This window comes from Arachis stenosperma, chromosome 8, assembly GCF_014773155.1.
Source record: "Arachis stenosperma cultivar V10309 chromosome 8, arast.V10309.gnm1.PFL2, whole genome shotgun sequence".
NCBI lineage: Eukaryota > Viridiplantae > Streptophyta > Magnoliopsida > Fabales > Fabaceae > Arachis > Arachis stenosperma.
In genome coordinates this window covers 22,190,883-22,215,749 of record NC_080384.1, presented here as the reverse complement: position 1 = coordinate 22,215,749, position 24,867 = coordinate 22,190,883, and the positions used below count along the sequence as shown (strand labels likewise).

General features: G+C 34.5%; 1 protein-coding gene across 2 annotated transcripts; it reads left to right on the top strand.

Annotated features, from left to right (window-relative positions):
- Positions 1-13,146: 13,146 nt before the first annotated feature.
- Positions 13,147-23,363, top strand: LOC130943551 (kinesin-like protein KIN-4A). Of its 2 annotated transcripts, none has more exons than XM_057871474.1 (26): positions 13,147-13,593; positions 14,655-14,801; positions 14,883-15,032; positions 15,444-15,697; positions 16,237-16,418; positions 16,505-16,629; positions 16,844-16,880; positions 17,207-17,298; positions 17,400-17,507; positions 17,743-17,856; positions 18,025-18,112; positions 18,273-18,382; positions 18,784-18,882; positions 18,964-19,077; positions 19,185-19,301; positions 19,385-19,465; positions 19,769-19,840; positions 20,334-20,427; positions 20,571-20,602; positions 20,682-20,779; positions 20,859-20,957; positions 21,097-21,318; positions 21,548-21,710; positions 22,010-22,162; positions 22,246-22,544; positions 22,839-23,363. In XM_057871474.1, exons 1-25 carry the CDS (start codon positions 13,474-13,476, stop codon positions 22,459-22,461), a joined length of 3,087 nt encoding a protein of 1,028 aa, XP_057727457.1. In that variant the 5' UTR covers positions 13,147-13,473; the 3' UTR covers positions 22,462-22,544; positions 22,839-23,363. The 2 variants fall into 2 exon arrangements, with proteins under 2 accessions (XP_057727457.1, XP_057727456.1); XM_057871473.1 differs by having other exon boundaries at positions 22,836-23,363.
- Positions 23,364-24,867: the final 1,504 nt, after the last annotated feature.

Genomic DNA, 24,867 nt, shown 5'->3' with positions numbered 1-24,867 from the left:
CTTATACTATAAGATTAAAAAAATTGTACCACATTAGTCATATATTCTTTTTCGGTCGAGTTACTTTTTATGCCATGAGTGATCTGGTATATTCTTTCACTATGGACTTAACGAAATAATGTTGCTTTAATTTAGTATTAGTGCTAAACGTTTTATGAAACAACGTCATTTAACTTTAATGAACCACAAAATGTCTTATTCTTATAGAAAAAAAAAGTATAATCATAAAAGTTAAATGATATCATTTTGTCAAGTATTTAAAACCAAAATTAAAACAACATCGTTTTGTTTAATCTAACGTAAAAAAATATTAGAAATATAAGGAGTAATTCAATAAAAAAAAGAATATAAAATTAATATGGTAAAAAAATTTTAATTTTCAAAAACGTTTATATTACAATTGAAATATCATTTTGTTTCATGCAAACAGTGAATCTAAGAAACTATTTTAGGATTTAACTAGAAGAAACACTACTGTTACTCGCTAGTAACCACAATAGACAATTAAATCTTAACTGGGGACCACTGTGTGGTTTGCTTTGTTTGCATTCCGAGCAAACGCAACAAAATCCAATGAATAAGGAGTTAGGTTTGAAAAGAAGCTTGGGGATGGGGTTTTTTATACCAACCACTTCCTATATATAGAGTTATTTTGTTCTCCAGACTTCAATTCCTTTTAAATGAAGAAGCCAGACAATTGCAGGAATGACTGAAATACAATAGCTTTTATTTTATACCATGCTTGCTTCAGTTGCAGGTCACCGCCACATGAACATGAAAAAAATTTAGACAAAGTGACAAACAAACCAGATGTCATTTTCTGTTTTGGATTGCACGAATAATTAATTGGGAAAACGATCAGTGTCATTACCTAGTTAGTAGAATGTTTTTGTCGCACTCATTAAATCTAAGGGTCCAAAATCTAAAATCTTACTCTTAGCTTCTAATTAAACTCGCCACAAGCAGCAGTACTAGTATCTATGAATAAAATTTTTAAGAAAGTACTGAGAACTTATTATTTATTTATTTTTTATTTTTTATTTTTTTATATGCATATTCAAACCTTACACTTCAATCCTTGTGTTGAATACTAAATGCACGTACAAACATGCTGCCTTGTAATCGAGTACTCGATTGGCTATATCTCCAGGCAAATAATCCTCCGTATGATAAGTTATTTGCTGTGTCGTGGGATCTTTAGGTGCAGAAAATGACGTGTAATTCATTGGCGTAGCTTAGTTCAGACAAGGGGCATGGTTTCTTCAAATTTTTTATAAAAAAATTAGTAGTATTTTTTTAAAAGATAAAAAATAATTTAATTGGGTTAAATACTTTATTATGACTTAAAGTATTTAATAAGTTCAATAAAGAGTAAATAGTCAAATTGGTCCCCGAAAGATAGCCCAATCTTCAAACGAGTCCCCGTAAGAAAAAGATAATAAAATTTGTCCCCGAAAAATTTAAAATTGGTAACGTTAGTCCTTCCGTTAGTTGGATGATGACGTGTCACGTTAAGTGCCACGTGGCATATGATGACGTGGAGGGCTAATGCCACGTGTCACAAGATGATTGGTTGACATGTCAGATCGGTGACACCTGGCATGCCACGTGTCAGGTCAGTGACACGTGGCATGCCACGTGGCACTTGACATGTAAAAAAGTTATTTATAATCAAAATAGTCCTTGAAAGTTCAGACGTAAGTCATTTTCATCCCTAAAATTTTAAAAATTAATCAAATTAGTCCTTATATAATTTTTTTATTTTTTCTTGATAATATTAAATTTAAAATATTTTTTGATACTACTAATTTTAATAGAAATGTAATTGACAATAAAAAATTTGTAATTGTATCTTTTCTTCTTAAAAATTTGTTCAATAAAATTATATCTCTCCTTTAATTTTTGTCAAAATCTCTCTTATTCTTTTCTATTATAAAACATTTTTCTTACATTATTATATTTGTTGGATATATATATATATATACTCAAAATTGAAATGTAGGTATTTGTTAACCTAAACAAAGTTATATGCTCAAAATCAAAATTTATGTATGTTAATCTAAATGAAAGTAATAACGTAATGAAAAAAAGATGTATAAATTTTTATTAAATTTGTTTAGGTTAACATATATAAATTTTTATTTTGAGCATATAACTTTATTTAGGGTAACAAATACATACATTTCAATTTGAGTATATATATATATATATATATATATATATATATATATATATATATATTCCAGCAAAATGTAATAATGTAAGAAAAATGTTTTAGAATAGAAAAGAATAAGAGAGATTTTGACAAGAATTAGAGGAGAGAGATAATTTTATTGAACAAAATTTTAAGAAGAAAAGATACAATTACTAATTTTTTTATTGTCAATTACATTTCTATTAAAATTAGTAGTATCAAAAAATATTTTAAATTTAATATTATCAAGAAAAAAATAAAAAAATTATATAAGGACTAATTTGATTAATTTTTAAAATTTTAGGGATGAAAATGACTTACGTCTGAACTTTCAAGGACTATTTTGATTATAAATAACTTTTTTACATGTCAAGTGCCACGTGGCATGCCACGTGTCACTGACCTGACACGTGGCATGCCAGGTGTCACCGATCTGACATGTCAACCAATCATCTTGTGACACGTGGCATTAGCCCTCCACGTCATCATATGCCACGTGGCACTTAACGTGACACGTTATCATCCAACTGACGGAAGGACTAACGTTACCAATTTTAAATTTTTCGGGGACAAATTTTATTATCTTTTTCTTACGGGGACTCGTTTGAAGATTGGGCTATCTTTCGGGGGCCAATTTGACTATTTACTCGTTCAATAAATAACACTCTTATTTTTAAGTTCAAATATAAAAAATTATATTTTATTTATTTAATTTAATATTATTTTATATTTTACTGTTTATTTAAATTAATTTTTTATATGATAAAAATAATAAAATATTCAATAAATATTAATATTATTGTATTTGTATAAATTTTAAGAAGGATAACATATAACTTTTATAATATCAACACCTGTATATAGTTCTTCTACTTTAATGAATTACGAAAAAAGTGAGATACGATCTTCAAAAGTTCAAAAAAAGTTACATATGATGGTTTGATCTTAATTTTTTGGAGCGAGACCCTGGAAAACGGCTTTAAATTTGGCAATATCACTCAAACTTGAGAGATGAGGTTAGACGAGTTTATTTTAAATGGTCCATATTAAAAGCATCTTAAAAATTATCCTCTATCTGGCTCCCTCAAAATTTTGTTTCAAGTTCCACCACTGAATATGCCCCTTAGATCCCTACCGAAATAAGCCAAATTAAAATTCTATTATATTTATAGTATAAATTATTGAAATAGTATCTATTTCTTTTTTACAAAAATAATTTTAAAAGATATATACAAATAATAATTAAGTTCTTAACTATTTTAGAAGTATAATAAAAAAATATATCATATTTGTTATACATGGTAAATGACTTTTTTTACACTTAGAAAATGAGAAAACCATTTAAATCTAACTTTTGTAAAAATATTTGAATAATTATTTTAAAAGGTGTACACAAAAAATGAAAAAAATTAAAAACAAATTCGATTTATATATTTTTTCAAAAATCTTTTGAAAAAAACTAAAAAAAAAATTTTTCAATACTTCTTACAAAAGAGTGTATCAAAATTTGATTTTCAAAATTGTTTTTAGAGATGAAATAATCTCATTTTTTAGTAATATTTATAAAAAATATATCAAAATTTAATTTCAATAATTATTTTAAAAAATGTATTTAATTTTTAATTATTTTAATTATATTTTAAATACCTTAAAATTTATTCATCGTTCGTATTTTTTGAATTTATTTTTATTAATGATATAAAATTTCGGATGTCATTTTAGTAATTATCATCTTATTTATATAAGGGGGAATTGGGGGGGTTAAGTTGTTTCATATATCTGCAATAGAAGCTCATTGTCACGACCTTGGACACACTCCAACGCTACCGTGCCGGCACTCGAACTTACTCAACCTCTTGAGCTAAGACCAAGTCAGCCTAACCCTCAATACTTAGCAAGAAAGCTAAGAACACAAGAGAACACAAGAGAAAGGAAACTTGGTGGAAAGAACACTTTATTGCTCAAGTGTTTGTTACAAATGATTCATACACCCTCACACTAATTCTTACCTCCTATTTATAGCCATCCACCTCCTCAATGGATGGTTAGGATTAAATCTAATCAATGGTCTAGATTAATCATCTAGAACCTTCTTTATAAATATCTATCCTACCACTACTTTCTAAATACTTCTAGATTGTTCTATACAACTCTTCATACTTTTATATCAATCCACACTCTTCTAGAATATTCTATGATCTTCTAGAGTCTTCTAGAACCTTCTAGGGTATTCCAGGAACTTCTAGGACATTCTAGAACGTTCCAAAACCATCTAGAGTATTCTCAAACACTCCAGAAAACTATACAAACACTGTTAAATCTAACATTCTAAAAATTTACCGTGACATTCTCCCCTACCTAATGCGCAGACATCCTCGTCGCGTTCTGTTCATGTAGCGCTCTAGGTGTTCTTGGAATTACCACAGATCTTCACGAGCTTCCCAACTAGCTTCAGTTATCGGAAGTCCTTTCCACTTGATCAAGTATTGGATATTTGGTGGTACTCCTCTTCGTCGCACGACGCGATTAGCTAAGATCTCTTCGATTTCTTTATCAAAGGATCTAATCACCACAGGCGGAGCACGACTCAAATCACCTCTACTCGGTTCATCTTGGTCTTCGTGATATGGTTTAAGCATACTCACATGGAAGACCGGGTGGATCTTCATAGAGGGAGGGAGTTGTACTTTGTAAGCAACTTCCCCAACACGTCCAATGATCTCAAATGGCCCTTCGTATTTACGGATTAAGCCTTTATGAACCTTGCGAAAGGCTTTGAATTGTTGTGGAAGAAGTTTGATCATTACCTTGTCTCCCACTTGATAGCTTGCATGCCTCCTCTTCTTATCTGCCCATTTCTTCATCCTCTTTGCAGCTTTGTCGAGGTAAGAACGAGTGACATCTGCTTGTTCTTCCCAAGACTTAATCATATGATAAGTTCCAGGGCTCTTCCCTGTGTAAGGGGAAGGAAGAGAGTGAGGTGTAAGCGGTTGTTGTCCAGTCACAATCTCGAACGGACTCTTCCCTGTAGACTCACTCCTTTGCAAATTATATGAGAACTGAGCAATGTCGAGGAGTTTTGTCCAATCTTTCTGATTAGCGCTTACAAAATGCCTCAAGTAACACTCGAGTAAGGCATTCACTCTCTCAGTCTGCCCATCGGTTTGAGGATGGAAGCTTGTTGAAAAATGAAGCTCCGACCCAAGGAGTTTGAATAGCTCTGTCCATAGTCGTCCTGTGAAGCGTGGATCTCGATCACTAATGATGCTCTTAGGCAATCCCCAATATTTCACCACATTCTTGAAGAATAGTCGTGCTGCCTCCTCTGCAGTGCAGTCAGTAGGGGCGGGTATAAAGGTAGCATACTTCAAAAATTGATCCACTACCACGAGAATAGATCCAAACCCCTCGGACTTCGGTAAGGCAGAAATAAAATCTAGAGAGACACTTTCCCATGGTCGCTCTGATGGAGGCAGAGGTTCCAACAACCCGCTTGGTGTCTTGTTTTCAATCTTATCTTGTTGGCACACAAGACAAGTCTTCACATAAATCTCTACTTCATCTCTCATTTGAGGCCAATAATAAGAAGATTCAATGAGTGCCAAGGTCCTTCGCTGACCTTGGTGACCAGCCCACTTGGTGTCGTGGCATTCTCTCACTAATTTTCTTCTTAGATTTTCCCATTTAGGGACGTATAGTCTTCTCCCTTTAGTGTAGAGAAGGTCATTTTCTAGCCAAAATCTTTTGGTCTTACCTTCTCTAGCCAACTCCACCAACTTCTTGGCTAATGGATCGTGATGCAACCCTTCCTTGATGGTATGCACAATATCTCCTTCAACCATAGAAATGGCCGCCAATTCAGCCTTGCGACTCAGCGCATCTGCTACCACATTAGTCTTGCCTGACTTGTATTCAAACTCAAAATCAAACTCAGCCAAGAAGTCCTGCCACCTAGCTTGTTTGGGGCTCAACTTCTTTTGAGTTTGGAAGTAGCTTGTAGCCACATTGTCTGTCTTGACGATAAAGTGTGAACCAAGCAAGTAGTGACGCCAAGTTCTCAAACAATGTACTACCGCGGTCATCTCCTTCTCTTGGACGGTGTATCGCCTCTCTGTATCATTCAACTTGCGACTCTCAAAGGCAATCGGATGTCCTTCTTGCATTAGAACCCCTCCAATGGCATAGTCAGAAGCATCAGTGTGGACTTCAAATACCTTTGAGTAGTCGGGTAGTGCTAGTACTGGACCTTCTGTGATAGCAGCCTTCAACTCATCAAAGGCCTTTTGGCACTCCTTTGATCATTCCCAAGTGTGATTCTTCTTGAGAAGATCAGTTAATGGTGCAGCCTTGGCGGAGTATCCCTTGATAAACCTCCGATAGTAATTGGCCAACCTAAGGAATGACCTCAATTCAGATACCTTGTTTGGCGGCTCCCACTCTTTGATAGCCTTCACCTTTCCTTGATCCATGCAGAGAGTTCCACCTTTAATGATGTGTCCCAAGAAGTGGACTTCGTCCCTTGCAAAAGAACACTTTTCCTTCTTCACATATAGGTTATTCTCTCGCAAGATCTTGAACACGCTTCGTAAGTGTTCTACATGTTCCTCCAAAGTATTGCTATAGACAACAATGTCATCCAAGTAGACCACTACAAACCGATCAAGGTAAGGTCGAAAGATCTCGTTCATCAAGGTACAGAAGGTTGCAGGAGCATTGGTCAAGCCAAAAGGCATTACCAACCACTCATACGATCCATACCTCGTGACACACGTGGTCTTAGGCTCATCACCATCAGCAATTCTCACTTGGTGATATCTTGACCTCAAATCTAGCTTTGAGAACCACTTGGCTCTACCAAGTTGATCAAACAAATCGGCTATCAAAGGAATGGGGTATTTGTTCTTGATGGTTACCTTGTTCAGTGCTCGATAGTCGATGCATAGTTTCAATGAACCATCATGCTTCTTTTGGAACAAGACGGGTGCGCCATAAGGTGCCTTCGATGGACGGATGAATCCAGCATCTAGCAAATTCTTGAGTTGTTTCTTCAACTCTTCAAGTTCTGGCGGTGCCATCCTATAAGGTGTTGAGGCGGGCGGCTTTGCTCCTGACTCCAATTCAATCTTGTGGTCCACCTTCCTCCTAGGTGGTAGTTGTTTTGGCAACTCGGGAGGCATCACATCCTTATTTTCTTCAAGGACTTCCTTGATTTTAGGAGGAACGTCTTCTCTTTCAGATGTTGACTCCTCTTGTAATAGAGCCAAATATGTAATCTCTCCCTTCTTGAACCCTTTCTTGAGTTGCATAGCAGAGAGTATCGGTGGTCCTCCAACTTTAGAGACTGTAGGGACCATGCATGGAGACCCTTTCTCCATGACGCATACTACGTCGTAGTATGGCATAGGTATTATATTTGCCTTCCTTTGCAAATCAAGCCCGATGACTATTTTAAAATCATCCATGGGTGCTACTGAGAAATCTACAAGGCCCTTCCAAGAACCAAGAGTCATCTCAACCCCTTTTGCTACTCCCTTAAGGGGTTCACCCTTGGTGTTCACGGGTTTGAACCAACCATTCTTTTCGGTGATCTTCAACCCAAGCCTCTTTGCTTCATCAGGCGTGATGAAGTTGTGTGTAGCACCAGTGTCGATCATAGCCATGACAGGTTTTTCATTGATAAAGGCTTTGACATACATCAAGCCTTTCTTTTCTGCAGTGCTTGCCTCTTTGCCCTTCACAGCATTTATGTGTTGGATGGATCCAACACACTCAGTTACTTGAGCTTGGGCCTCTCGTTCCTCGGCGATAGATGCCAGAGTCCCTAACTTGGGACAGTCCTTCATTTGGTGTGGTCCCTTGCACACGAAGCATCCTCCTTTAGGTACGAAAACCTTCTTCTTTTCCTCGTACTCTTTCTTTGAAGAGTATTTTCCTTCCTTCTTGGTTGAGAAACTCTTCCCCTTGTCTCCCCCACTTTTAGTAGAACTAGGCTTGGAAGAAGACTTGGGTTTAGAGTCTCCCCTATGATACTCAGTGAGTGATTCGGCCACCACGATGGCCTCATCGACATCCTTAACATTCCTTCTTTGTAGTTCTTGCTTTGCCCAATGTTGGAGTCCATCAATGAAGAAGAACAATGCATCCTCTGATGCTAAGTTGGGGATTTGAAGTGTGAGAGTAGTGAACTCTTTTACATAGTCGCTAATCGTACTCTTGTGCTTCAACTCCCTCAACTTCTTCCTTGCTTCATAAACCACATTCTCAGGGAAGAATTGTCTTTTCAACTCCCTTTTGAAATCTTGCCATGTGGTTATGTTGCAAGTACTCTTCTCCATATCTACGCTCTTTCTCCTCCACCACAAAGTAGCATTATCAGAAAGATAGAGAGCTGCAGTGCGTACCTTTATTGCTTCTTCGACCACCCCTTGGCCTTCAAAGTACCTCTCCATTTGCCATAGGAAGTTCTCCACCTCTCGAGCGTCCCTCACGCCCTTGAACTCCTTTGGCTTTGGGAGATCAATCTTTGTCGTCTCCCTTATGATGGTTGGTCGAGATTTTGCCTCTTCGAACCAAACTCGAACTTCCTCAAATAGTTTCAAGGAATTCTCGAGCTTCTCTTTGATTTGGAGCATGCTTTCTTTGAAAGCATCTAATTCTCCCAACACGTGAGCCTTGAGGGTCTCCTTGTCATGTTCTATCCTTTGGAAGCGCTCATCCATAGAGGATAGAACATTTTCTAACATAGAAACTCTTTCTTCTAAGAAGTTAGAGTCCTTACCTCTAGGCTCACTTGAAGAACGGATCTTCTTTCCTCTCCATTGAGAAGGAATAATATCCCTTCCCCTTTGAGACTCAACATGCTCCATGGTGATATTAGAAGTCATTCCCACAAACCACTTGTGCTCCCTCTCGAACCAGGCTCTGATACCAAGTTGTCACGGCCTTGGACACACTCCAACGCTACCGTGCCAGCACTCGGACTTACTCAACCTCTTGAGCTAAGACCAAGTCAGCCTAACCCTCAATACTTAGCAAGAAAGCTAAGAACACAAGAGAACACAAGAGAAAGGAAGCTTGGTGGAAAGAACACTTTATTGCTCAAGTGTTTGTTACAAATGATTCATACACCCTCACACTAATTCTTACCTCCTATTTATAGTCATCCACCTCCTCAATGGATGGTTAGGATTAAATCTAATCAATGGTCTAGATTAATCATCTAGAACCTTCTTTATAAATATCTATCCTACCACTACTTTCTAAATACTTCTAGATTGTTCCATACAACTCTTCATACTTTTATATCAATCCACACTCTTCTAGAATATTCTATGATCTTCTAGAGTCTTCTAGAACCTTCTAGAGTATTCCAGGAACTTCTAGGACATTCTAGAACGTTCCAAAACCATCTAGAGTATTCTCAAACACTCCAGAAAACTATACAAACAATGTTAAATCTAACATTCTAAAAATTTACCGTGTCATCATGGTCTGTGGAATGAGTAGTGGTCAATGTGAGACATTATATATGCACCATCAAAATGCAATATATTAAAAATAATGTTAAATGGACAATAAATATTATTATTTGTTAGTTAGTATTTAATTAATAATAATTTATATTTATATTTATATTTATTAAAAATTTACATACATAAATTAATATATTTATATTTGTATTTTTTAAAATTTTTACACATAAATTAATAATATTTATTTATTAAAAATAATTTAATATTTATACTAGTCAAATAATAATAAAAAAAAAACTAAAAACTGCTATCCAAAGAATTTTTCATATATTAATTAATAATCAATAATCACTATCTTTTGTGTCAAAAGCGTCCCTATGCAAGATGCAACAACAACTTTGAACTATTTTTTTTTTCCAAAGAGCTCTCCAATAATTCAATTCTAGCCCCCGGTTCCTGCTGCTTAGTTTCCTACTTTCCTATCGGAATCAGATCAACGATAATAAATTCCTCTACGGTATATATATATTATGGTACATTACATTATAGAGAGATAAGAGATCGAGTAGGATTGTGCTTCAAAGAAGGAGTATATGGAGGCAGGGACTCATGGAGTATACATAATTAATATAATTTTATTCTATCGCCCACTTCCTTTTCGCAATCAGTAGTAATAAACTTGTTAAACATATGCATAATTTATCAGTAAAATTTACATTATAAAATTATATAATTAATTAACAACTAACATTAATAATATAAAATATCTTGTTACGACAATATGTCAATATATAAACTAACTAACGTATACTTTGATAAAAAAAAAAATTGTTTTTACTAGCAAGTCATAGTACGTCGTTCCTATTTCCTAATGATATCTGCATCTCTCGTCTCTTTACTCTCATACAGTCGAATGAAAATGATATGTGTATTATTTCCAACTAATAAAGAATCGCGACCACGTGAGTATAAGAAACAAACGAAATGAAGAAGTAACCAAAAGAACAAAAACGAAATGAAGAGTAGTTATCCAATTTCTTATACGAGAGCATGCAAAGGGGTGATAAACTGATAATGCACACAGTCAAATAGAAGTGACCTATCACACCACATAAAAGTTAGCTATTTCTTAGAAAAGCAATCTATTATCTATTATTTATTATATATTATTAATTTTAAATAATTAAAATATATTTTATATTATTTTTTATTATAATTAAAATTAATTTTTTTAAATTAATTTTTTTATCTATTTTTTTTTGTTTCTCTCATTCTTTCATCACTTTATCTCCTCTATATATTATTATTAATGACTAATTACAAATTTAACAATTAAATATACAACATGATATTTTTTAATTACATTCAAATTAAATTAATATTAAAATTAAAATTAAAATATAACTATATTGTATATTATATATTACTAACTAATTTAATAGACAAAATATATCATATGACATTCTCTTATTAAAAATGAAAAAAATAAAAACATTTCCTTCCAAAATAATTAATAATAAACTCCCTTCCTACATTCTTTTATTTATCTCTCTCCCTTTTCTATTTCTCTCAATTCTTCTCACTTTATATATAATTTATAATTTATATTAATAATTTGACAAATTAAATTGCGTTATTAGATTTTTTTATCATAATTAAAGTAAATTTTTCTTTTAAAATTACCAAATTCTCTCTCCCATTCTTGTTCTTTATCTTTCTTTCTCTTTTCTCTCATTCTCTTTTTTTTCTCTATATTTATGTTCTACAAAAAGTAAAATTAACAATATAATATAATTTCAAAAACAAAAGATATTATTATTATTATTATTATTATTATTATTATTATTATTATTATATGCATATTTTTTATTTAATTTTTTAAATTTTATTATTATTTTTTTATTTATATTATTATTTTTTTCAAATATTTATTACATATAATTTTAAAAAAATACTAATATTGTGATTAAAAGTTAGAATCAAGATTCAATTTTTTTTTTAAAAAATAATTTTGAGTTAATTTTATAACTATTAATATAAATTTTTTTATACTAATATCTAATTATATTTTTATATACATAGAAAAAATATTATTTTTAAATAATAAACATAAAAATTAGTTATTTTTATTTGTATAATAAATTTAACACTTAATCAAATATAAAAATAATATACACATTAAATTTTCTCAAATTTTAAATAATAAATATTAAAATTAATTATTAATAAAAATTAAACTCTTTTATATAAAAATAATAACTAAAAATTTTATTATTTAATTTTTTTATCTACGAAAATTCTACTCTTTTTAGTTAATGAAACTTTTGTTCCATACAACGTTTTTATAAAAATAATTTAATTTTATAAATCTTTTATATTATAATCTATAATGTTAAAATATAACCGATATAATTTTAAAAAATTTATATTTCTATAATAATATTTCAGGTTTACATCAAATTTGTAACAATTGCCTAGCTAATTACCAGTAAGTAGAACGAAAAAAGTAGATAGGTGCAGTGTAAAATGATGAAAGAATGCGCTGGCTTTAGAGGTAGATAAATGAATTATACAGTGTGCATACAATAATTATTAATTAAGCATTACTAGGACGGCTAAGACTAATACCAAAATACCATTATGCTGCTTAAAGGAGCAAACTACAAAAGATGAAGTTATGAGCTGCCACTGCCGTAGATCGGGGGGTCCACCGCAATCTGACCAAGTGAGCCCATGGGCCCCACCACTTTATCCCCATGTGAGTCAAGACTCCTTCCCAGCTGGATCTGTCCAATTGCTGGGTCTTTTTTTCCTGGGTCCACTCTATTGCTATCGCTGCTAATAAGCGCCAAAGTTTATGTAACTATGTTAACCCAAATCCGATCCTAATAATCTGATTAAAGTATAAACACACGAGGTTAGCGGATAACAGTTTTCGTTTTCAATGAATAATAATAAAATGTTTAACAGAAGCTAAGTAGCTAACTGCATAGTGCATGCAAACGGTGAGTGAAAGAAACCGAAGAACGAGTGCTACTATGGCACCTGTGAAGTGTGGACGTCACTGATTATGACGGTGCACCGCAAAATGGCGAATATGGTTCCGCGTCACGTGGCTTTGTGCGTTGTTGGAATTCCTTTTCCTTTTTCTTCCTTTGTTCCCAAACTCCACATAAGCTCAGCTAGATTATTATTATTATTATTATTCCATTCTCTCAAACCAGCTTATCTTAATTTCAACCCTTGCTTAATTTGATTTGCCACTCCTATTCCTTCTTTGGTTGTTGTTATTATTCACTTTGCACACCATCTCAGTCACAATAATTAGGTGAATATGATTTTGCGCAATAAAGAAATAAATTAAGAATAAAGGAATCCTCTAAAAAAGGTAGAAAAGGGGCCGTTGGGGGGGGTAAAGGTGTAAATGTGGTGTGATCAGAAGAAGAATGACAGTGCCGTTGGAAAGCGGAAGTGAGGGGCAAAATGGGGAAAATGGTGAGAAAATGTGAAAAGCACGCGAGAATGCAGTGATGTGAAGGCGAAGGGAAAATGATAGTGGTTGTTGCTGTCCATACAGTTACCTGGCTCAGCTTGTTTATCAGGCCGTCTTGTTTCCACAACTACCCTTTCCTCTCTATCTCACATTACTCACTAAAAGAAAAAACACTACTATATTGCTTCTTCTCTCTACCACTGTCGGAGACTCTCTCCTCTCTTGGCATTTTCTCATCGCAGCGAAATTGATCGTTTTTTGGTTCAGAGATACAGATACAGTTCTGGTTATTGAGGTGGAGCTGGATTTCAGTGATGGAAGCAGCAGGGGAAGACTGTTGCGTTAAGGTTGCGGTCCATGTACGGCCGCTCATCGCCGACGAGAAGCTTCAAGGCTGCAAAGACTGTGTTACCGTCGTTCCTGGGAAGCCTCAGGTGCATTTTACTGAAAGTCTGAATCACATTGTCGTTGAGTCGAGAATATTTTCGGTCCTGCATTATATTGTGTTTTCCTCTTTCGGAATGAGTTATTTGGTTGTTGATGATTCTGATTTCTGCGGTGATCTGGATCCGAAATTTTGCTTACGTGACTAAAAGAGTTTTCTGACTAACGAGTTTGGAATTCACTTTTATGATCCGATGCTTGTTTGGGATATTTATTTGACTTCATTGTTCTATTTTTGGTGTAAGTTTCTGAAACGTCATTTTGGTGGCTACATTTTCGGCATTTGGAAGGGGAATAAGGCTTTTATCCAGTTTTTGCATATTTCGGCTTTATCCCTAAGGAAACGATCTTAGACCGAAAGTAAAGCATTGTTTTCAACGGTTCAACTTTAGCATTGAAAGAAGTTGAAGAAAGAAATAATTATTAAAACAAGTGATTTTTCAAATCTAAGGCAGTAATTTATTGTCGTTCATATAGAATCTTACAGCAAGTGCATTTTTTTGGATATGTAAACTGGTTGTGGTTTCTAATTGTATTTTCATAATCCTTCAATTAATATAAATCATATATAAATCATTACGTACAAGAACTCTTTTTATAAATGAAATGAATTATTTTATTTAGGGATTGTGAATGCAAAGTAATTGTACATGATGACAAGCTGGTCTTTGTAAATGAAAGTAGCTTGTTATTTTCCTGGTATTGTAGCCATATAATTTCTTCTGTTCATGTTTTTTTTTTTCAGCTTCTAATCATGTCACAATTCCACTGCTGTATCTGGTCAGAAAGCATCAGCTGATTTCTTTTTTGTCGATAGTTCATAGTTTCTTTTTCTTTAGTCTTTTATGAAGTCATCACACACACTGTATATTTCTGCATATGCTCCCACGTCCAATTGAAAGCATTTAACTATTCTTATTTTCACCCAGCGTTAGCATTCTTTATATTTTTTTATGTATCTACGTGCATGTGTTAGCATGGATATTAATTCTCATTTAAGTGTCTAAATATTTGGGCGGAAAATCATACGCTAATGGTTGCTGTAATACAGGTACAAATTGGTGCTCATTCCTTTACATTTGATCACGTTTATGGAAGCACTGGCTCTTCCTCGAGTGGCATGTTTGAAGAATGTGTTGCTCCTCTTGTTGATGGTTTGTTCCAAGGGTATAATGCTACTGTTCTTGCATATGGTCAGGTATGATTATTGCTTAAAAGGACTAGAGCTTGCCATTACACTTCTAATTATTCTGCATTTAAAACTTCCACTCCATTGCAGACAGGTTCTGGGAAAACGTACACAATGGGAACTGGCTTGAAGGATGGTTGCCAAACAGGAATAGTACCCCAAGTTATGAATGTCTTGTTTAACAAAATTGGAACCTTAAGAAACCAGATTGAATTTCGGCTGAATGTTTCCTTTATTGAGGTCTGTTTATTACTGTTTGCAGCATGATTTTCTTATTTTAATTGTTCTTTATTTTCTAGAGTTAATAGTCAAAATAGGCCTGAAAGTTATGCGTGTGTCAATTTGGTCCTTGAAAGATTAGATGCCTCAAATTAGCCTTGAAAGATACAACTGAATTAGATTGGTATTCCGTTAGCTAGATGACAACATGTGGCATAAATAATTTTGTGACACGATATTGACAAAGGGATCAATTCGATTCATTATTGCATCTTTTAGGTACCAATTTGAGCCATTTGATCTTTTGATTCGTGATCTTTCAGGACTACTTTTGACCGTTATCTATCATTATCTGTAATTAATAGAATATATTTCATATGTGCAAAGTTGTTAAGAATATTTGTCTGAAAAAAAGCTTTTGATTGTAAAAAGATTCTTAAAGAGGAAGTGAGAGACTTGCTGGATCCCTCCTCCGTGAGCAAATCGGACACTGCAAATGGACATGCAGGAAAAGTGATTTCTCCTGGAAAGCCACCAATACAAATTCGTGAGACTTCAAATGGTGTCATTACCCTTGCTGGATCTACTGAAGTCAGTGTTACAACGCTAAAAGAAATGGCTACTTGCCTAGAACAGGGTTCATTGAGCAGAGCAACTGGAAGCACAAATATGAACAACCAATCAAGGTTGATTATGCAGTTTTCTTCTCATCTTTGAACTGCATAAATTTGTTTTTATCAATGAAATATTTATCTGAATTTTAGACTCTTGAAAACTTTTGTATAGCTTACAAGGTACTAGTAGAGCAAGAGAGGTGCCACATAACATTCTATCAGATAATAAATCAATAACTAACTGAAGATATTTTATATAGTGTACCTTTGGCATCTCTTTGTTTAAACTCCCTGCCAATTTAGGCATCCAACAGTGTGATTGAGCTCATAAGCTTTAATTTGTATTGTTTCCTTTAAAAGCAGTTCCATATGGAATGTTTTGGAATTTCATGCTGAAAGTGAGTAATTAATAGATAGATCTTTTGTACTGCAAGAAGGCTTGCAATTTTGGAACACTCAATTTACTTGTAATTATCAGTGCAAATTAGACTCTTGTTCTTTTCAACATCTGTTTAACTGTTACTATTTATTCTATTGTAGTTCTCATCTATGAATTATGGTTCCTGATTTTATAAAAAAAATTATTCTTATTCAATTATTTACTCAACTAGTCGATCGCATGCCATCTTCACGATTACATTAGAGCAAATGCGGAAGCTCAATATTCCTGGCGACAACAACTTGAATGATGCAATGAATGAAGAGTATCTTTGTGCAAAGTTGCACTTAGTAGATCTAGCTGGATCAGAACGAGCTAAAAGAACAGGTTCTGATGGTTTGCGTTTTAAAGAAGGTTAGTTTGAGACATGTTTTTACTGATATCTTTTAGGCTTGCTTTTGTGATAATGTATTGACTTGTATCTTTAACCTCTCAAATAGGAGTCCACATTAACAAAGGCCTTCTTGCACTTGGTAATGTTATTAGTGCACTTGGTGATGAAAAGAAGCGGAAGGAAGGCATTCATGTTCCGTACAGGGATAGTAAACTTACTAGGCTTCTGCAGGTTTGGTATCTTTATATCTAACCTTCTTTATGGAGCATATACTCCTCTTTGTTATGGCATTGCCTAGAAGAAAAGAAATAATTATTACTGATATATACGAATCAGAAACCTGTATATTCAATCTTTTGTAACTAAGCTTTCTTTGATATTTGTAGTTAAAGAGTATTTTTCTTAAAGATATTTTTCATGGTTGACTATAATTGAATGGTTGCAGGATTCTCTTGGAGGTAACAGCAGAACTGTTATGATAGGTAGGTTTTCTTTATCTTAATTGTATGCTGTAAATTCTATTGTTTTGCCTCCTATAATTAACCTTCTATTGGTAAGCTTCAAACAAAGATAACAAAATCAGCAGTGTATGTGAAAAGAGCACAAGGCAGGCACAAATGTTAGCAATGAACAAGATTATACCTTAACTTTTAACAGATTTACTGAATGCAACATATCTTTGGAATAATGCTGCTTTCCCATTTTGTGTTTGGGATTTATTTCATAAACTGCCAAGTTGCATCTTAAGATTGGCTGTTGTTGAATTATTGTTTTTTCTTCATATATTGAAAAGATATTTCCTTTTCAGCCTGCATAAGTCCTGCTGATATTAATGCTGAGGAAACCCTTAACACTTTGAAGTATGCAAATCGTGCGCGTAATATCCAAAATAAGCCTGTTGTAAGTAGCTGTATAATTTCTTTGTTCCCAATTTGTTATTATTTCAAATCTATATTTGTTATTATGGTATCTGCTGAGCTCTTTTTTTATTTATATAATAGATCAATAGAGACCCCATGTCAACTGAGATGCTAAAGATGCGCCAACAGCTAGAGTATTTGCAGGCAGAACTTTGTGCTCGTTCTGGCAACTCTTCTGAGGAAGTTCAGGTACTTTGCTTTTGTTAGATTGAATCTTCAATGACGTATTTATTACCTAAATACATTTCCTAAAATGGGTTAGTACTTAGTAATAAAAATATTCACATTTACAGTGCATGGATGGAAATCATGTGTTGGTTATTTAAAAAGAAAAGCATCCTATTCTAGCCTTTTAACTAATATAATTTGAAAGGGTTTGTTATCATACCACAAATATATACTCATCTTATAACTGATTATGTAGGTCCTTAAGGAAAGAATTGCTTGGCTTGAAGCTACCAATGAAGATCTCTGCCGGGAACTTCATGAATACCGCAGTAGATGCTCTGTTGTAGGACAATGTGACAAGGATGCTTATGTATGTTTTTTCTTCTGCTGATATTCTTGTTTGACCAAGTTTTTTCTCAGATACTTTTTAAATGCCAATGTTTGTGCTTTCACCTCTTGGCGTTTGATTCCACTTTATAAAGTGGATTCATGATATTTGCTGGATGGCTTATGGACACAAGCCTTGAATACATTTCAGGATAGTAGTGCATGCAATGTGAAGATTGATGGTCTTAAGCGGAGCTTACCTATCATAGCACATGATTATTCAATGAGTGAAACAGCTGGTAAAACTATTCTGCAACGTGCTTTAACTATGTTATTAATGCCAGTTGTAAACAGTAAAGATGTTCTTGCTTCGCACCGGTCTTGTGCTTTTTCTGCTACTACTTAATCAGTTGTTGCTAAAACTGACATATTCAGGGTATTAATTGCCAATTTTATCAGGTGAATCTAGGGAAATTGAAGAAGTAACCAAAGAGTGGGAGCACACACTTCTGCAAAATAGTATGGACAGAGAGTTACACGAGTTGAATAAACGCTTGGAGCAGAAGGAGGTTGTTATAATGCATATATTAATAATATATATCCATTATGTATTATGCATCAATGAATAACATATTTAATTTAAATCGACATAACAATGTGTCCTTGGTTCTGATATTCATATTGTGTCTTTGTTATCTTAGTAAATTGATTTGTTTTACTTGAGTCAATTTCCTCGGCAAAGTATGCACATAGCTCAATAACTTTGTGATGCTTCTAAAATTATCAGATTATTCATCATGATGGAGTTGAGTAGCTCCATATATATATAACAGCAAAGTGGTTTTCTCGTAGCTCCATATATTATTGGAGAATTTAAAAACATTACTATTAAACTCTGTTTGAGATTTGTCCATATTTTCTTCTGCTCGTTTTCTCATTAATGCACATAGTGGGATTGATGTATTTGCAGTCTGAGATGAAACTTTTTGGTGTATCCGATGCTGAAGTACTCAAGCAGCACTTTGGAAGGAAGATTATGGAACTGGAGGATGAGAAGAGAGTAGTGCAGGTTCTCTAGAAGTTATGCAAAGTAATTTTGACCCTACAAAATTCATTGGTATTCATATATGCTTCTGATTTGCTAATGCAGAGAGAGAGAGATCATCTTCTGGCTGAAGTTGAAAACCTTGCTGCCAATTCTGATGGACAAACACAGAAACTAGAGGATACCCATGCCCAAAAACTGAAAGAACTTGAAGCACAGGTGGACAACCTAATTTCACTTTTTTACCAATTTATTTCTCCATTTGCAAGACCTAAATTGGAAGATATTCTTTAATTGCAAAATATTTTTAAAACTCTGCATGGTAGATTCTTGATCTGAAGAAGAAGCAAGAGAGCCAGGTCCAGCTTACGAAACAAAAGCAAAAAAGTGATGAAGCGGCAAAGAAACTGCAAGATGAGATTCAAGCTATAAAAGCCCAAAAGGTAGACGGCTTTTTTTTCCTTCAAATCCATAGTTTTAATCACGTAATATACTCATTTTCTTCATAACCTGAATACTGTTGCAGGTTCAATTGCAACACAGGATCAAACAAGAGGCGGAGCAGTTTCGACAATGGAAGGCTTCTAGAGAGAAAGAGCTGTTGCAGGTATGAGGCTTCCCCTTATTCTCATTTTGTTAATCGGCTCATGCAACTGATCAACAACATCTAAAGAAAATGAAAATTCACCAATTAATTTTTATTTCAAGATGAAACAATTGTCTTTATCATTTGAATGTTTCTTTGAAAAAATAATAAACATCAATTTATGGTTGCTTTATAGTTCTCTAAAGCTTGCAAAAAGTACACATAAAAAACAGTTACGGGCCAGGGCCTATTTTGCTTGCATTTTCCTTTATTATCGGTCTGCTAATTGATCACGTTGTATTCATTATATGTTTATGAAAGCAGTTAAGGAAAGAAGGAAGAAGAAATGAGTATGAAAGGCATAAGCTCCAGGCTTTAAATCAGCGCCAGAAAATGGTAAGTATTTAGAATTTGTAAGATGGTTGCTTTACTAGTGAAACCTCATGGGTCTTATGTTATTGATTCGGTGATGAGTGATGACACCGGAAAATACGAGCGGTTTTAAACCATTATTCTTAGATTTCCACTACAGCAAATTTCAGGAAATTTATTAGTGTCCAAGAGGTACAAAAATAAAGCATACTCAAAGTTGTTAGCTATTTCATTTTTTTTAGTAGTTAACATTCTCTCGGGCATAAATTTGCCTGTCTTCCACTCTTCTTCTAGATGTCAAATGTATGCAAAGCAAGCCTTTTTTTGGTCCGAAAGTTAAATGAAACTATTTTACTCTAGTTTTAAGAAGCCAACTCAAATAGGCATGATGTGAGTACTCATATTTATGTTACTTCCATTCAAAATGCATAATTCTTGATAGGATTTTAGTTTTATAGTTGACTTCTGTGGTTGGTCTGATGCATGAATAACCATGTTAATGAACATGTATTTTCAGGTCCTTCAGAGAAAAACGGAAGAGGCTGCAATGGCCACCAAGAGGTTAAAGGAGTTGTTAGAAGCTCGTAAAGTTTCTAGCCGAGACACTTCAGGTAATTAGTGGAAAAATAATCAAATAAGCTTTTGAGGAGTCCAAAAATTGATGTTGCCTTAATGCATTAAGAGACTAACTTTTAGTGAATTGCACTGCATAGACTATTCTTTTGTTTTGATATTCTTCTATTTCATCTTCCAGTTATAATTAATGGAAGTGGAACAAATGGCCAGGTAATGAGCTCTACTTCCTCCTTTTTGGTTTGCTTTATATCCACTATTCTTAAACAAGTTCTTTATTTTAATCTTTTAGACCAATGAGAAGTCCTTACAGCGGTGGCTTGATCATGAATTAGAAGTCATGGTCAAGGAGCACGAAGTTCGTTTTGAATACGAGAAACAAAGCGAAGTGTAAGTAAAACATGTTCATTTATTAGTTTTGTGGCTGATTGATGTTGGGTAGTCTTTAATTTCATGATGCAATCTTTAGGCGAGCTGCCCTTGCTGAGGAATTAGCAATGTTGAAGCAAGTAAATGAATTTGCTGCCAAAGGTCTTAGTCCTCCAAGAGGAAAGAATGGATTTGCCAGGTTTTCTTTCTATTCATCTATTGTGTAAATCTAATTTAATTTGCTGATTCATACGTCGTTACTGTTGAAAGAATTGCATGGAATAAAGAAAGGATAACATTGATATTCCTGATTGCTTTTTAACAATTGTCTTTCTCAGAGCATCCTCCATGTCACCAAATGCAAGAACGGCCAGAATAGCTTCACTGGAGAGCATGCTAAGCATATCATCTAATTCACTTGTGGCAATGGCTTCTCAGCTTTCCGAGGCAGAAGAACGAGAACGGGCCTTCACAAATAGGGGACGCTGGAATCAGTTGCGCTCAATGGGAGAAGCCAAGAATTTGCTTCAATATATGTTCAATTCGGTCGCAGATGCTAGGTGCTTTATTTGACATCAACAGCTTTTTCTCCGCTATCAGAGTTTGTGTTTCCCCATATTATAGAAATAAGCAAAGTGAACATTTTGATATTTGAACATGAAAAAGGCACCTATTTAAAAACCGTGTTGAATTACTGTATAAGTAATACATATACTTCGCAATTTAGAGTGGCATATGCTACTTTATACATTGAATCTGAATTATACGTTCCACCTATGTTAACAACAGGTGTCAACTCTGGGAGAGGGACATGGAGATCAGGGAAATGAAAGATCAAATCAAAGAACTTGTTGGTCTGTTACGCCAAAGTGAGATGAAGAGAAAGGAAACCGAGAAGGAGCTAAAGATGAGAGAGCAAGCTGTTACAACCACGTTGGCTACACCAACTTCTGTAAGATTATTGTTGCTTGGAAGCATTATGAATTAATTTGAAATTGAAGGTTTAACATCCTATTTAGCATAATTTTACAGTTTTTAATACTTAGTCTCAATGGACATGTAAGTTATTGCTGCAAAAACGATAAAAGAGTTATTGTTGAGGATTGTTAGAAAGCTTTGCAGATTCTCACCAGTCATGAATATCTCCTTTTGTTTGGCATTCTATTACTTCAGTAAATCTTAGTGATTCTCAGCTGTCTATTGCTTTCCTTTGTTAGTATGTAGTAACTTCTCATCGCTCAACATTAACAGGGAAACACTCCAAATTCATTGAAACACTATGCTGAAGATATGAAGGGTCCCTTATCTCCAATGTCTGTGCCAGTACCAAAACAGCTAAAATTTACACCTGGGGTTGTTAATGGCTCTGTGAGAGAATCGACAGCCATAGATCAGGGTAGACGGGTAAGTTGATATTCATTTGTAAAAAAAAAACTTTGTCATATGTCTTTCGCTGGCTATTTATGTCAAATTTGCTGCTATTGCAGATGGTACCTATCGGGCATCTTTCGATGAAGAAACTAGCAATTGCAGGACAAGCTTCAGGCAAACTATGGAGGTGGAAACGAAGTCATCATCAGTGGCTGTTACAATTCAAGTGGAAGTGGCAGAAGCCATGGAGACTATCAGAATGGATTCGGCACAGTGATGAGACAATAATGAGATCAAAGCCACGTTCACAGGCTTTGACACATATCTTGTGATCATTACTGTGGCTCGGTATTTTTTGAGCCACAAGAATGACCCTAGTCACAAGGCCCTGGAAATAACAGAACACTGGGTTCAGGTAGCATTAGTAAACTTTTGTTATTAGTTTATTTCTTTAAACAGTTTCATCACTTCATGCAATCTATTTGTCTGACATGGACTTCTTGCAAGATTATATCCTTCAATGGAATATCCTCCTTTTAAAAAAATAAATATATCTCCATCTTCTATTTTTATATTTTTATCTGATTCTATGCTATAAAGGTTACCCGTTGATGGAATATATTGTTCATCGCTGTGCTGACACTTCCTTTCTTTTGAAAACTGACAATTTAAGATGCATTGATCTAACATTCCACGTTTCTTGCAGCAGCGTAATATAAGTAAGTGGTTGCTGAAAGATATGCACCTATCAATCTTCAATAAGGCTGTCCAGATTTTGCATATTCTGCCATAATTGCTGTGTATGGAGCATCTTGTGAGGTGTGCTGCAAAGGAATGTTGCCCACTGCAGCGCAAATCTCGGGAAATAAAAAATACATGCGTAGATCTTCACTAGTCAAATTATGTTTGAAATTAGCTTGTTCATACCAACACTAGGAGAAAAATAGGATATTTTTTATGAAGTTCTGAAAATGTGTATTGAAGGTCCTTTATTCCATGTTGCAAAGTAAGTATTTTGTGGTAGTTTGTGTTTACCCAATTGATTTCGTTGTCCATAGGTTTTAAGATGCATATTTAAGTCGCATAAATGAAGAAAATTCTTCTGTAGTTTTTTTCCCTAAGAAAATCCTGTGGGGATTCTTGTGTGTAAAGATAGGTTAGCATATTGATAAGAGATTCTGCAATACAGGTTTCGTAACAAAAGGATGATCACGACGCGTCAACTTTTCCATTCTCCTCTCTCTTTTCCTTGTTTTTTCTTTGATGAAAATTTCTTTAGTTCCTTCACTTCCTTGCCTAACAAATTTTGGGTTACAGCTCTTAATGCTTCACACAATGTAATTCCAAATGAGACTTAAAACTTCGATGCCGGACCGGCGGACCGTTCGTTACTTGTATAATGTATATCTCTCCATGACTCCATCGTACTTGTTTGTCACTGCTTGCTGATCAAGTAAGTGATCAGGACCAGAAATCAGAATGATGAGCTTTAAGTGAAACGATAGAATTTAGTTTTTAATAATTGTAATTTTGTTTTGTTTTATTATTTGATACATTTTTCTCCGTTGCATTACAGGTGTTAGTGAAAATAAATAGGTAAAAATTTCTTGTTCAAATGGTAAATTGAACTGTGTTCTATCAGGTTGGAGCCAATTCGTTGCAAGCCAAAATTAATAAGTGAGTTGGTCAATTTTTTGATAAACTAGAAAGATAAAAACTCACAGCAGGTATTTTTATATAAAGTTGATAATTAAAAATTGTTAGATTATAATTTAGTCAAATTTATTAAATCATCTAACGATTCTTCATGTCAACTCCACGTAAAAATAACTGCACGTAAGTTTTCACCAACTACAAAATGTAGGGGTGTTCATGGTTCATAAACTGAATTGAAACTGTACTAAACCATTTTAAATGGTTTAAAAACTGCTTTGTCACATGAAAAACTGGTTTTAAACCAGTTTATAATATAGTGTACCAGTTTAAATCAGATCAAAAAAAATAAAACCAGTTTTAATTGAAAAAACCAGTTTAAACTGGTTTATAGGTTAAAACTAGTTTTAACTTTTAACATATAAAAAAATAGTTTTTACATTTTTTCTCTCTCCCCCTCTCTCTCCCACTCTCTTTCTCCTTCTCTCTCTCTCTCTCTCTCTCTCTCTCTCCCTTTCTCTCTCCTTTTCCTCTTCCTCTCTCTCTCTACCCCTCCTTTCTCTCTCTCCTTCCCATCTTTCTTTTTCTCTCTTCTTCTCTCCCTCTCTCCCCCTCCATTCTCTCTCTCCATCCTCTCTCTTTCCTTCTCTCTCTCTCTCTCTCTCTCTCTCCCCTCTCTTTATCTTCCTCCCTCTTTCTCTCTCCCTTTTCTCCCACTCTATCCCTTTCTCTCATTCTCTCTCCCCCTATCTCTCTTCCTCTCTCTCCTTTCCTATCTCCCTCTCTCTTTCTCTCTCTCTCTCCTTCTCTTTCCCTCTCTCTCTCTTTCTCTCTCTCTCTCTCTTTCTCTCTCTCTCCCTCTCTCTCTCTCCCTTTCTCTCTCCTTTCCCTCTTCCTCTCTTTCTCTTCTTTACTCCCTCTCTCCCCCTCCACTCTCTCTCTCTCCCCCCTTCTCTCTTTCCCTCCTCTCTCTTCTTCTTCTCTCTCGCTCCCCCTCTTTCTCCCCCTCCCCTCTCTTTGTCTTCCTCTCTCTCTCTATCTCTCTCTGCCTTTTCCTTTTCTCTCTCCCCCTCTCTCTCCTTATC